This window comes from Meriones unguiculatus, chromosome 9, assembly GCF_030254825.1.
Source record: "Meriones unguiculatus strain TT.TT164.6M chromosome 9, Bangor_MerUng_6.1, whole genome shotgun sequence".
Taxonomy (NCBI): Eukaryota; Metazoa; Chordata; class Mammalia; order Rodentia; family Muridae; genus Meriones; species Meriones unguiculatus.
Window position 1 is genome coordinate 260,207 of NC_083357.1, and position 14,019 is coordinate 274,225.

At 38.9% G+C, this 14,019-nt stretch overlaps 1 protein-coding gene across 5 annotated transcripts in view; it reads right to left on the reverse strand.

Moving 5' to 3' along the window:
• The window catches only part of Txndc16 (thioredoxin domain containing 16), a 98,008-nt gene that overhangs the window by 38,872 nt on the left and 45,117 nt on the right, over positions 1-14,019 (reverse strand). For all 5 annotated transcript variants that reach the window (XM_060390666.1, XM_060390667.1, XM_060390669.1 and 2 more), the window contains 5 exons: positions 10,928-11,094; positions 10,535-10,595; positions 7,773-7,905; positions 1,718-1,861; positions 1,104-1,163 (listed from right to left, as the gene is read on the reverse strand). In XM_060390666.1, the coding sequence (XP_060246649.1) occupies positions 1,104-1,163; positions 1,718-1,861; positions 7,773-7,905; positions 10,535-10,595; positions 10,928-11,094 (565 nt within the window). The remainder of the gene's footprint in view (positions 1-1,103; positions 1,164-1,717; positions 1,862-7,772; positions 7,906-10,534; positions 10,596-10,927; positions 11,095-14,019) is intronic.

Here is a 14,019-nt window from a genome sequence, read left to right on the forward strand (position 1 = left end):
TATTTTGTCCTTGTGGAGCTCCTGTCCTCTCCCAGTCATATTAACGGCCCCTTTTATCACATGATTCCATGCACTCTACCGAAGGTTTTGGTTATGAGTCTCAGCATCTGCTTTGATATTCTGCTAGGCAGAGTCAGCTATAGCACTCCTAGACATATATCCAAAAGATGCTCAAGTACACAACAAGGACATTTGCCCAACCATGTTTGTAGCAGCTTTACTCATAATAGCCAGAAACTGGAAACAACCCAGATGTCCATCAACGGAGGAATGGATACTTTTACACAATGGAATACTACTCAGCAATGATATTTGGAAGCAAATGGTGGGATCTAGAAAAGATCATCCTGAGTGAGGTATCCCAGGAACAGAAAGACACACATGGCATATACTCGCTTATATAGTCCTATAAGGTAGGATAAATATACTAAAATATATGCACCTTAAGAAGATAAACAAGAAAGAGAACCTGGGGTAATATGTTCAATCCTCTCTTAGAAAGACATATGGGATGGACATGGGAAGTAGAAGAAAACAAGTAACAGGACAGGAGCCTACATCAGTAGCCTTCTTATATACAAATGACAAACAGCCTCAGAAAAAAATCAGGGAAACAACACCTTTTACAATAGCCTCAAAACAATATAATATCTTGGAGCAGCTCTAGCCAAGGAAGTAAAAGATTAGTATGACTAAAATCTTTCAGAGACTGAAGAAAGAAATTGAAGAAGACATCAGAAGATGGAAAGATCTCCCATGGTCATGGATCTGTAGGATTAATATAGTAAAAATGGCTATCCTACCAAATGCAATCCCCATCAAAATTCCAACACAATTATTCTCAGAACTTGAAAGGACAATTTTCAGCTTCATGTGGAAACACTCAGGATAAATAAAAACTCAAAATAGATAAAAACAGGCCTGAATGATTAAAAAAACAAGACTGCTGGAGGTTTCATCACCATCCCTCTTGACCTACTCGTTAGCCTCAGCATTACAATCTGAAATTTTATGTGGGCTTTTTTCTTTGCATCTCTAAGACAGTTTCACAGAACATTTCATATTTGGAACAAAAATTAAGCATCCATACCACAGTATAATACCTTTCAATTTAATTGCCACATCAATATAGGATTGCAGAAATGCCATGGATACTGCATGCCCTACAATAAAATCAGAAAAGTCAACAGACATTAGGACAGCACCCATGCTTATATCACACACATAAACATATGCAGAGATTTATGGGAATTACCAAAACTACAAATTTTCCAATAATAGATACTACAGAATAGTCAATATTATTCACTTATATGGGTTCCAAATGCAACAAGTATTTTCATTCCTATTGCATACAGTGAAATGGCTATTACTTGAAGATAAGAGATTTCCTACACTACTATAAAAATATTGGTATCTAAAATAATTACTAAAAAATAATTAATTTTAAAATTAATACTAGTTTTGAAAAGTAAATAACTGAATTTCTAGCTTAATCATTAACTTTCAATTTGCAAATAAATACCTTAGAAACACAGAAAATCAGTTCCTGAAAAATCAGTTCTTAAAATCAGAAGTAAATGCTTCAGTGTGTACAGTCTAGCTGAGACATGAAAACTATGCCATTTTACAATGTATAATATATAGAAAGCAAACATAAAACCCATCTTCAAGGGTCCTTTTTGTCATACAGTGTCCTTTCAGAGCTCATACTTACAAGCAGCATAGAAGAGCACTATGCTGTCAGAGGTCGTGATTGTTGCGTTAAATGTCTCCTCTGTTAACTCCACTGTCAACTCCAAAGGCAACAGTCTCTTCCTATCTCTGTACACAGTTCCTGCCACTTCATCATCTTGAACAGCTAAAATGTTTTTTAAAGGAGTTAATTTACAGAAATTAATAAATTAATTTAAATGTTTAATTTACATGATTAAATATTTAATTATGAGCTACCATAGGAAAAGTGGTACTTTATACAAATATCTGAGTCCACAATGTCTAAACAATTATGCATAATACTTTAAAAAGTTCTCAATTGCTCAAATTTATATCTTAATGACTCTGGGACGATTTCTGATCCATAAATCACAGATTGGTCAATTTCATTCTAGAAACAATGAGGATATGGCAACTTTATTTCTAATACCATATTAATTTAAAAGTCCTAAAGGACTCTACCATGTTTTACTTTTTATTTATTTAGAGCCTACAATGTGCCAAGCATTGTGAGAAACCCTAGAATAAGTGGTTAAAAAATAAACTTATCCTTGACCATGTGGCACTTCTGTCAATGGAAAAGTAGGGCAATAAACCACCAATGAATAAAGATATAATTACAGTATCTGATCAGTTTGAAGGCAAAAGATACAGTGAGGGATCCTAACAAGAAAAAGATCTAAAGTCTGCCAGGCAAAGAATAAAACAGAGTGCTTTATACAAGCAAATAATTATGCAAAGGCTTTGAGACATGAAAGTGCGTAGCATCCACAGGCACTAAGAGAAGGAAAGGTCCTGTTCCCTGTCTTCTCCTGCTTCCATTGCCTATCAGGTTTGCCCTACTGAATGAGGATTGAGCAGGACAGGAGTCCACCACAGAGGGCCTCTAATAAAAGACTCTACTGATTGAGGTATTGAAGCAGAGGCTGAGACTCACAGCCAAACTTTGGGGAGCGGCCATAGAATTTTATGAAAGAAGGGGGAGATAGAAAGATCTGGAAGGGACAGGAGCTCTAAAAGGAGACCAACAGAGAAAAGAAAAAGAACCGGGCCCTGAGGGTCCAGAAGAGACTGATAACCCCAACCAAAGACCATGCATGGAGATAACCTAGAACCCCTGTTCAGATGTAGCCCATGGCAGCTCAGTATCCAAGTGGGTTCCCTGATAATGGGAACAGGGACTGTCTCTGACATGAACTCAGTGGCCTGCTCTTTGACCGTCTCCCCCTGGCGGGTGCAGCATTACCAGGCCACAGAGGAAGACAATGAAGCCACTCCTGATGAGACCTGATAGCTAGGGTCAAATAGAAGGGGAAGAGGACCTCCCTTATCAGTGGACTAGGGGAAGGGCATAGAAGGAGATGAGGGGTGAAGGGTGGGTATGGGAAATGAGGAAGGAGGCCACAGCTGGGATACAAAGTGAATAAATTGTAATAAATAAATAGATAAATAAATAAGGAAATGATTAGTGATATGGCACTGTAAAGACTGCATGACAAGAGAAAACTCTAGCACAGTGGTTCTCAACCTTCCTAATGCTGCGACCCTTCAATACAGGTCCTCATGTTGTAGTGACCCCAACCATAAAATTATTTTTGTTGCTATTTCATAAGAGTAGTTTTGCTACTGTTGTGAATCAGAATGTAAATAACTGATATTCAGGATGTATTTTCATTGTTTCAAATTGACCCAAGGGGGACACAACCCACAGGTTGAGCACTGCTGCTCTACACTAAATAGTGTTTGAATTGTAAGATGAAAACTAAGCCAAGAATCTGAATTTTATGCCAAACACATAAAGTTATGAACACATTCTGAATACAAAAACACACTGATTTCAATAAATTACAAAATCCTAAATGTACACTGGATTTCCTCAAGAACTGCCCTACTCCCATGACACCAGAAAGTTATACCCTCAATAACAAAACTACTAATGGTCCTCTCCCCTATGTACTCTATACTGGTTAAACATTTTTCTTTTTCCATGTGTTGCCTTCTTATGGAACCCAGGCCTCTCCATTCTAATTCATACTTTGGCCACTTCCTTTGGGAGGTCCTTGTCTCTAAGTTCCACAGTGACTCATTCTTTACTAACACCCTTTTCTACTTCTCTGTAAATGGGGATGATTCAAAGTAGAGGGGCGATTATGCATATGGGCATAACACTATACAATACCAAGGGCCAATATAGATTACATACAATAGGAGGTTAGGAAGGAAAAGGCATCCTCCCCCTCTGCCTCTCCCCCCCCCCCCCGCCATATACACACACAAAAACAATAACAGGCTGTGGCAAGACAGCCGATACCAAGGAAAGCAGCTCCTGTAGAGGGCACACTGGGGCAGGCAGAAGGATCCAAGAGGAGCCATGATTTCCAGAAGGAAAGCTCGAAAACAAACAAACAAACAATTGCCACTAAGGAGAGGAGTCTCACTGAACTGAGATAAGAGCAGGTGCCCATCTGACATCTGGAACAGATAAGCAAAACAGGAACAGAGCAAGAAGCAAGAGGGCAGAATCAGGTCAGGTGATTTAAAGCTGGAAAGAAGAAATCTAGGAAGAAAACACAAGAGAGAGAACACCAGGACAAAGCAAGTGCTCAGATCAAAACATCAAGCAGGTCACTGGTAGCAGTGAAAGTTCTTATTAGGAACAGCATGGTGATGCTGATTGTGACAGTGGATGCACCTCAGGGGAGGGCAGGGGCCTTTTGGAGATTCTGATGATATACACAGAACATTCAAATACTCACAAGTGGGACACAAAAACAAGAAAGACATAATCCCTGAGTCAGAGACTTACTCTAGGCAAGCACGGAGGAAGGTAAACCAGCAATTACAGAATAAGATTAATGTCATAAGGCTGTCCATTGTCCCCATATCTCTTCAACATAGTACTTGAAGTCCTAGCCAGAGCAATAAGACAACTAAAGGAGATCAAGGGGATACAAATCGGAAAGGAAGAGGTCAAAGTGTCACTATTTGCAGATGATATGATAGTATACATGAGCGACCCCAAAAATTCAACCAGAGAACTCCTTCAGCTGATAAACACCTTCAGCAAAGTGGCAGGATACAAAATCAACTCAAAAAAATCAGAAGCCCTCCTATATACCAAAGACAAAAAGGCTGAGAAAGAAATTAGGGAAACAACACCCTTCACAATAGCCACTAATAACATAAAGTACCTTGGTGTGACTCTAACCAAGCAAGTGAAAGACCTGTTTGAGAAAAACTTCAAGTCTCTGAAGAAAGAAATCGAAGAAGATATCAGAAGATGGAAAGATCTCCCGTGCTCATGGATTGGTAGGATTAACATTGTGAAAATGGCCATACTGCCAAAAGCAATCTACAGATTCAATGCAATTCCCATCAAAATACCAACTCAATTCTTTACAGACCTTGAAAAAAAGATTCTCAGCTTCATCTGGAGAAACAAAAAACCCAGAATCTCCAAAATGATCCTGTACAACAACAGATCATCTGGAGGTATCTCCATTTCTGATCTCAAGCTGTACTACAGGGCAACAGTAATAAAAACTGCATGGTATTGGCATAGAAACAGAAAGGAGGATCAATGGAACCGCACAGAAGACCCAGAAATAAATCCACACACCTATGAATACTCGATATTTGACAAAGAAGCCAAATCCATTCAATGGAAAAAAGACAGCATCTTCAACAAATGGTGCTGGACCAACTGGATGTCTACATGCAGAAAAATGAAAATAGATCCATATTTATCACCCTGCACAAAACTAAAGTCAAAGTGGATCAAGGACCTCAGCATAAAACCAGATACCCTAAATCAATTGGAAAAAAAAAGTGGGGAACAGCCTAGAACTCATTGGCACAGGAGACAACTTCCTGAACAGAACACCAACAGCACAGGCTCTAAGAGCAACAATCAATAAATGGGACCTCATGAAACTGAAAAGTTTCTGTAAAGCAAAGGATACCATCATCAAAACAAAACGACTGCCTACAGATTGGGAAAGAATCTTCACTAACCCTTTATCTGACAGAGGACTAATATCCAGTATATACAAAGAACTAAAGAAGCTGAAAAGCAGCAATCCAAGTAATCCAATTAAAAAATGGGGAACAGAGCTAAACAGAGAATTCTCGACAGAGGAATATCGAATGGCTGAAAAACAATTAAAGAAATGCTCATTCTCATTAGCCATCAGGGAAATGCAAATCAAAACGACCCTGAGATATCACCTTACACCCATCAGAATGGCCAAGATGAAAAACTCAAGCGATAACACATGCTGGAGAGGTTGTGGAGAAAGGGGAACCCTCCTCCACTGCTGGTGGGAATGTAAACTGGTACAACCACTCTGGAAAGCTATCTGGCGCTTTCTAAGACAAATAGGAATAGTGCTTCCTCCAGACCCAGCTATACCACTGCTAGGTATATACCCAAAGTTTGTTCAAGTACACAAAAAGGACACTTGCTCAACCATGTTTATAGCAGCTCTATTTGTAATAGCCAGAACCTGGAAACAACCCAGATGTCCATCAACGGTGGAATGGGTACAGAAATTGTGGTATTTTTACACAATGGAATACTACTCAGCAATCAAAAAGGAGGAAATCATGAAATTTGCAGGCAAATGGTGGGATCTAGAAAAGATCATTCTGAGTGAAATATCCCAGAAGGAGAAAGACAAACATGGGATATACTCACTTATATAGACCTATAAGATATGATAAACATAATGAAATCTATACACCTAAAAAAGATAATCAATGGAGCGGACATGGGGTAAGATGATCAATCCTCGTTTAGAAAGACAGATGGGATGTGCATTGAACATATGACAGGAGTCTACTGAGCGCATCTGAAAGACTCTAACTAACAGTGTTTTCAAAGCAAAGACTCATGACCAAACCTTTGGCAGAGTACAGGGAATCATAAGAAAGAAGGGGAGTTAGTCTGATGGGGAAAGGACAGGAGCTCCACAAGGACCAAATATATCTGGGCACAGGGTCTTTTCTGAGACTGACATTCAACCAAGGACCATGTATGGATATAACCTAGAACCTCTACTCAGATGTAGCCTGTGGTAGCTCAGTAACCAATTGGTTTCCCAAAGTGAGAGGAACAAGGACTATTTCTAACAGGAACTCAATGACTGGCTCTTTGGTCTCCCCACCCCCGAAGGGAGGAGCAGTCCTGTTAGGCCACAGAGGAGGGCTTTGCAGCCAGTCCTGAAGATACCTGATAAAACAGGATCAGATGAATGGGGAGGAGGTCCCCCTTATTAGTGGACTTGGAAAGGGGCACGGTGGACATGAGGGAGGGAGGGAGGGACTGGGAGGGAATGAGGGATCGGGACACGGCTGGGATACAGAGTTAATAAAATGTAACTGATAAAAAAAAAATAATAAAAAAAATGTTTAAATGCTAAAAATAAAAGATTAATGTCATGATCAAATATTAGGAACAATGATAGCAAATAAGTCTCATGTCAGGATGCTTAAGTTCTGGGCCAAGCTGTGCTGCTGGTGTGACCTCAGGCAAGTCCTAACTATAGAGACAGATTCTTCATCTATAAATTGAAGGTGAAGCTAGTTCTCACAGAGGACACAAAGAAGGCCATGTCAGCCCTAAGAATGAAAACCCAAAGTGACTGATCAATACTAAAATGGTACTGAAATTCGCTAGTGATACTGCTGACATCCAGGCTCATTTACAACTACAAACATATCAATGTTAATTACAATCTCATTTTCTAGTAATAACTGTAAAAATGAATATGCCATGGCTGTGTGGACCTGTTAGATGCAACAAGCCCAGATGAAAAGAACTGATTGTGAAAGACAGGCAAAAATGTGGGCAGCTGGAAACCCAATACAAAACAATAAAGGTATGCAGTAAAACACAAAAGACACCTTACATCTGCTCACCAATAACCCAATAAAATGTGATTCAAGTTACACTCTCCAGATTTCTTCACAGATTCCTGAATGGGATTACATCAGCAAAGAAGTCCATCTACTGGATATCTCACTCCATGCCGGGGGTGGGGTCTCACACTTCTTACCCAGATCTGGGTCTTCCTCATCTCCATCTTCATCCTCCTGTGTTTCTTGTTTTTCTTCAATGTGCATACTATTTTTCACATGGGAAACTATTAAATCAACAGCATTTAACACCAGGTATTCCACAGGCGATTCCTAGAAATGTTATTTAATTTTTCAAGTTAGCATAAAAAGTGACAGGTTTCATTAGGACGTGTCCAAACATGTGAACATTCTGTGCTGACTTGCCTTTCCCTGCTGCCGTCCTGAAACATTCTTGCACCTTCTTTGTGGGTCCACTGCCTGCTGCTAAACAGTTCTCCCTACTTCCTTAGTCACATGTACTCCTTCACCCTTTTCCCTCCTTCCCTTTCCTTTGAGATCACCTCCTCCCCTCTCATGCTCCCCTTTCTAGCTTCCTGACTCTTTTATACAAACACACACACACACAGAGGGAGAGAGAGAGAACCCTAGATTTTGCATATGAGAGGAAACATGCAGTATTTATCTTTCCAAGTCTGACTTATTTCACTTAACATAATGATTTCTACAAATGATTTCCTGTAATTGTCAGGACCTCACTTTTCTTTATAGATTCAAAAGTCTATTGTATACATGTACCACATTGCTTATCTATTCATCTGTAGATGGACATTAGACTTACTCCATTTTCTAGTTATTGTCAATAGTGCAGTAACAAGCATGGATGTGCAATATCCCTGCTGAGTTAAATGTTCTTCAGCTAGATGCCCAAGAGTGGTATAGACAGATTATATATTAGCTTCATTTTTAGACTTTTTAAAGGTTCATTTTTAAATTGTGTGTGCACACAAGTACAGGTGCCTATAGAGGCCAAATCAGAAATGAGACCTCCTGGAGCTGGAATCACAAGTGGCTGTGTATACTGAAAACAGAACCTCAGTTTTGTGCAAAAGCAGTAAGCACTCCTGACCAATGGGCTGTTTCTCTAGTCCCTGTATTCCTTTTGATCCTTTTGTACAGTATGTATTTATGACTGCATGTATATAAAGTGTGTGTGTGCACATGCACACACTCATGCATGTGAGTGACATTTGTGTTAGGTAGTTTTATGCCCACTTGACACAAACTACAGTCATGTAAGAGGAAGGAACCTCAATTGAGAAAATGCCTCCAGAATATCCAACTTGAGTCAGGCAAGGCCACAGGGCATTTTTCTAATTTGTGGTTGATGGGTAAGGGCCCACCTCATTGTGGATGGTGGCAGCCCTGAGCTGGTGCTCCTGGGTTATATAAGAAGCAGGCTGAGCAAGCCATGGGGAGCAAGCCTATAAGTAGCACCCCTCCATGGCCTCTGCATCAGCTCCTGCTTCAATACTCTTAACCTGTTTGAGTTCCTGTCCTGACTACATCTGATGATGAACTGATGTGTGAGTGTCAAATAAACCCTTCCTCCCCAAGTTGCTTTTAGTCACGGTGTCTCATAACAGCATTTCTAACCCTAACTAAGACAAGGCCTTTGAAGGAAGGTGTGGGTATAGCATAGCACATGCCTGGAGATCAGAAGACAACCTTTTCTGTCTTCCCTTTCTACCCTTGTATGACACTGGGTCTCTGTTGTCTGACTGAGCTAGCTAGCCTTCAAGCTTCTAGGGAGTCTCCTGTCTCTGTCTCCCATCTCATTAGAGGGGCCTTGAGGTTATACACACTTATTATTAAGGGCAGATTTTCATGGGTTCTGAAGATCCAAATTCATATCATACTTGCCCAACGAGCATTACAGCTGCTGATCCCTCTCCCAAGGCCTTTGTTAGGCTATTTTTTTAGTTTTTTGAGGACCTTCCATACTGATTTCTATAATGGCTACTCCAGTATACACTCTGCCAGCAATGTATTCTCTTTCCCAAATCAATGCCACAATTACTACAAAGAGAAAAGCACCCAAAGTGTACTTCAGCTGAAGACAGATGCCCTACTGAAAAAGAGGCAAAAAGGGGGGTGGGGATTGAATCCTCACTTGTTTTTTGTCACAACTACTGTCTGTGAAAATTCTTACAAAAAATTACAGGTTCTACATCTCAAAAGAGGAATATGAATATAATTTTATTGCAACTATAATCCCTCAAAGTTGGTTAATTTTACATTCTACCAAATAAAAGAACTAATACATCTTTTAAGAGAATTCCTCCATAAAATTCAATTTTCTGTCTAGCCATAAACATAAAAGTTTTCTTTATTCCCAGGTATCTTCAGAAAGGCTCTGGCTAAGCCTGAAGACCTGAGTTTGATTATGTGAACCCACACAGTACAAGGACATTAACTTCTATAAGTTCTCCTCTGACCTCCACGTGTGTGTCATAGCACCTGTGTAGTTCCCCCAACACACACACACTCTAGAAGCTGAAACAGGAGAGTTCCAAGTAAAGGGTCAGTCTGGACTACATAGTAGAGCACCTGTTCCAAAAAATAAAAATAAAATGAATCTCATTTTCTTTGGCAAATTTTGCTTCCAGAAATTTTGCCAAAGGAAAGGATCAGTGATATTTAAAACAATTTATAAGGGCAGGCATGATATAACAAAAACAAATTATTAAATATAAGAAAAGTACGATATGCTTTCAGAAAAAAATTATATTAATGAGAACACTGGAAAAAGGACTGGCACATTAGAAAATAAAGACAGCAATTATGAATTTAGAGATTGATAATTTGAAGATCTTTCCAATAATAAACATGTATTGCTTTACTCCACATGTACTTTAGCTAAAAGCGGTAGAATTATAGGGCAGTGTGTAAAATGACTAACCTTCTCTGCTCTTCTGAAGGCCACATTAGCATGCTGAGGAATGTTCACGTCCACAGAGTCCCTGTTTCAAAATGGAAATAAGCGTTTTATTCACGAATCTGAAAAAGCCTCCCAAAATGTCAATCTAAAACAGAACTATGTTCTTATTCTAAAAAACAATTATGAAGAGTAAATTACAATTTAGTGAGCTTCAGAATGTTCATGTATAAATATCAGCGCTTTTCTAGTCCTCATTTTAAGTTTAATCAAGCTAGCAACTAGTGTACAGTCTTAAACCATTAGTCCCGAATACACCAGAATCTGTCAGATTTAAGGGTTTTCTGTGATTAGATTACCATATTAAAAATAAGAAAAACTCTATTGCAGGCATTGTTAGTAGTCACTGTGAGATACCTCAACAAGAGCAGAATTCCTGCTTTCCCCAGAAGATGCCATGCCAACCACTCTGCAGTTCTTCTATCGGCTTCATATGTAGCCCGTCGGCTAATAATAAAAACCAGTGGTAATCCTAGTTGTAGATGAATGGTTGAAACTTGCTGAGGATCTTCAGCTATTTCCATCTTCATTTAGAAAAAAAAAAAAAAGGCAAAACATCCTCACTCTATAGTAATAACCCAACATAACAGACTATGTGAGCCCTCTCTCTCACACACACACACGAAATATAATTTTAAAAAGTATAAAGGGTGCTTTATACTACCAAATTAGTCCTTAAAAGCGAAGTGAATAAAAGCTTAATTCAACTGTCTTAGATCTCAATATGTAAACAAAAAGTAAAGCTTTTTAGGTTTAAAAAAGACACTATAAAACAAGTACATCTACTTTTACCAGTTTTACAAAATGGTTGTGCCTGAAGGTGGTTCTTGTAATTCAAATAAAAGCATTCCTTCTGTCTACCGGTGTATGTGATCACACACTGTGGAGAAAAATGTCAGCCTTCCAAAATGTCCCCGGGTTTGGCCAATAAGACAATGATTTATCCACTTTACAATCTGGGTTCACTGGTGGGCATCTAAGAATAGGGTGGTGTCTCTGCCTTTTAGTTAGCTTGGCTAAGGGTTTGTTGATCTTGTTGATTTTCTCAAAGAACCAGCTCTTGGTCTCATTGATTCTTTGAATTGTTTTATTTGTTTCTAATTGATTGATTTCAGCCATGAGTTTGATTATTTCCAGCCGTCTGCTCCTTTTTGGTGTGTCTGCTTCTTCTTTTTCTAGGGCTTTTAGGTGAGCCATTAAGTTGCTTGAATGAGCTGTCTCAAATTTCTTCTTGAAGGCACTTAGTGCTATGAACTTTCCTCTTAGCACTGCTTTCATTGTGTCCCACAAGTTTGGGTATGTTGTGTCTTCATTTTCATTGATTTCTAGGAAGACTTTAATTTCTTTATTTCTTCCCTGACCCAGCTGTCATTTAGTAACAAGTTGTTCAGTTTCCATGTGTATGTAGGCTTTGTGCTATTTCTGTTGTTGTTGAGGTCCAGCTTTATTCCATGGTGATCAGACAGGATACAAGGGATTATTTCAATCTTCTTGTATCTGTTGAGGCTTGCTTTGTGACCAACTATATGGTCTATTTTGGAGAAGGTTCCATGAGATGCTGAGAAGAAGGTAAATTCTTTTGTGTTTGGGTGTAAGGTTCTGTAAATGTCTGTTAGGTCCATTTGATGCATGACCTCTGTTAGAGACATTGTTTCTTTGTTTAATTCCTGTTTTGTTGACCTGTCCTTTGTTGAGGGTGGGGTGTTGAAGTCTCCCACTATTAATGTATGGGGATCTATATGTGGTTTAAGTTTTATCAATGTTTCTCTTATAAATGTGAGTGCTCTTGTATTTGGGGCATAGATGTTCAGGATTGTGATGTCTTCCTGGTGGAATTTTCCCTTGATGAGTATGAAGCGTCCTTCCCCATCTCTTTTGATTAATTTTGGTTGAAAGTCTATTTTATCAGATATTAGAATGGCTACTCCTGCTTGCTTCTTGGGTCCGTTTGCTTGGAAAGTCGTCTTCCAACCCTTTACCCTCTTCGTGCCTTAGGTATGTTTCTTGTATGCAACAGATTGCTGGGTTTTGTTTACGTATCCATTCTGTTAGTCTGTGTCTTTTTATTGGAGAGTTGAGTCCATTGATGTTGAGAGAGATTAATGACCAGTGGCTGTTAGATCTTTTGATTTTGATGTTGGCTGTGGTCATAATGTTGTGTGCTTGGTTCCTTTTTGTTTTACTGTAGTAAGGTTATTTCCTGTGTTTTTTTGACAGTAGCTAATTTTCTTGGGTTGTATTTTCCCTTCCAGTGTATTCTGTAATGCTGGATTTGTGTGTAGGTATTGTTGAAATTCGTTTTTGTCATTGAATATCTTGTTTTCTCTGTCTATGAGGACTGAGAGTTTTGCGGGGTATAGTAGCCTGGACTGACATCTGTGTTCTCTTAGGGTCTGCGTGATATCTGTCCAGGCCCTTCTGGCTTTCATAGTCTCTGTTGAAAAGCCACATGTGATTCTAATAGGTTTGCCATTATATGTTACTTGGCCTTTTTCCCTTGTAGCTTTTAGTATTGTTTCTTTGTTCTGCATACTTACTGTTTTGATTATTATGTGGAGGGAGGATTTTCTTTTCTGGTCAAATTTGTTGGGTGTTCTGCAGGCCTCATGTATTCTTATTGGCCTCTCCTTTAAGTTGGGGAAATTTTCTTCAATGATTTTGTTGAAAATATTTTCTAGGCCTTGGAGAAGGGAATCTTCTTTTTCCTCTATTCAAAATCTATTATTCTTAGGTTTTGTCTTTTCATATTGTCTTGGATTTCTTGGATGGTCTGTGTCAGGAATTTTTTGGATTTAACATTTTCTTTGACAGATACATCGACTTCTTCCATTGTATCTTCTACACCTGAGATTCTTTCTTCCATCTCTTGTAGTCTGTTCGTTATGCTTACCTCTGTAGTTCCTGTTTTCTTCCCTAGATTCTTCCTCTCCATTATTTCTTCCATTTGTGTTTTCTTTAATTTTTCCAGTTCTATCTTCAGATCTTGAGTTGTTTTGTTTACTTCCTTCACCTGTCTGATTGTATTTTCCTGTTTTTCTTTTAGTTCCTTCAACTCTGTTTCTTTTATTTCTTTCAGTGATTTAATTATTTCTTCTCTGAAGGCCGCAAACTGTTTGGCTGCATCTTCCCGTATTTCTTCACGGATGGCCATAATCTGCTTGTCTTTAACTTCCTCCATTTCTTTATGAATAGCCATGATCTGTTTGGTTTTATCTTCCTCTAATTCTTTACGTATTTTATTTGTTTCCTCTATTATCCTCTTCATCAGCATAGATGTAAGGTCATCTTCTTGATTTTCTATTATCAGGATTTGTTTAAGTTAATTAAAATAACAAAAAAATTGAGATACAATTGTGGCCAGGCCTGGCAGAACATGCCTGCCTGTAATCCCATACTGTGGGAGTTAAAGGACTGCCCCAGCTTCCCAATTACCCTGGGCAAGTCCTATG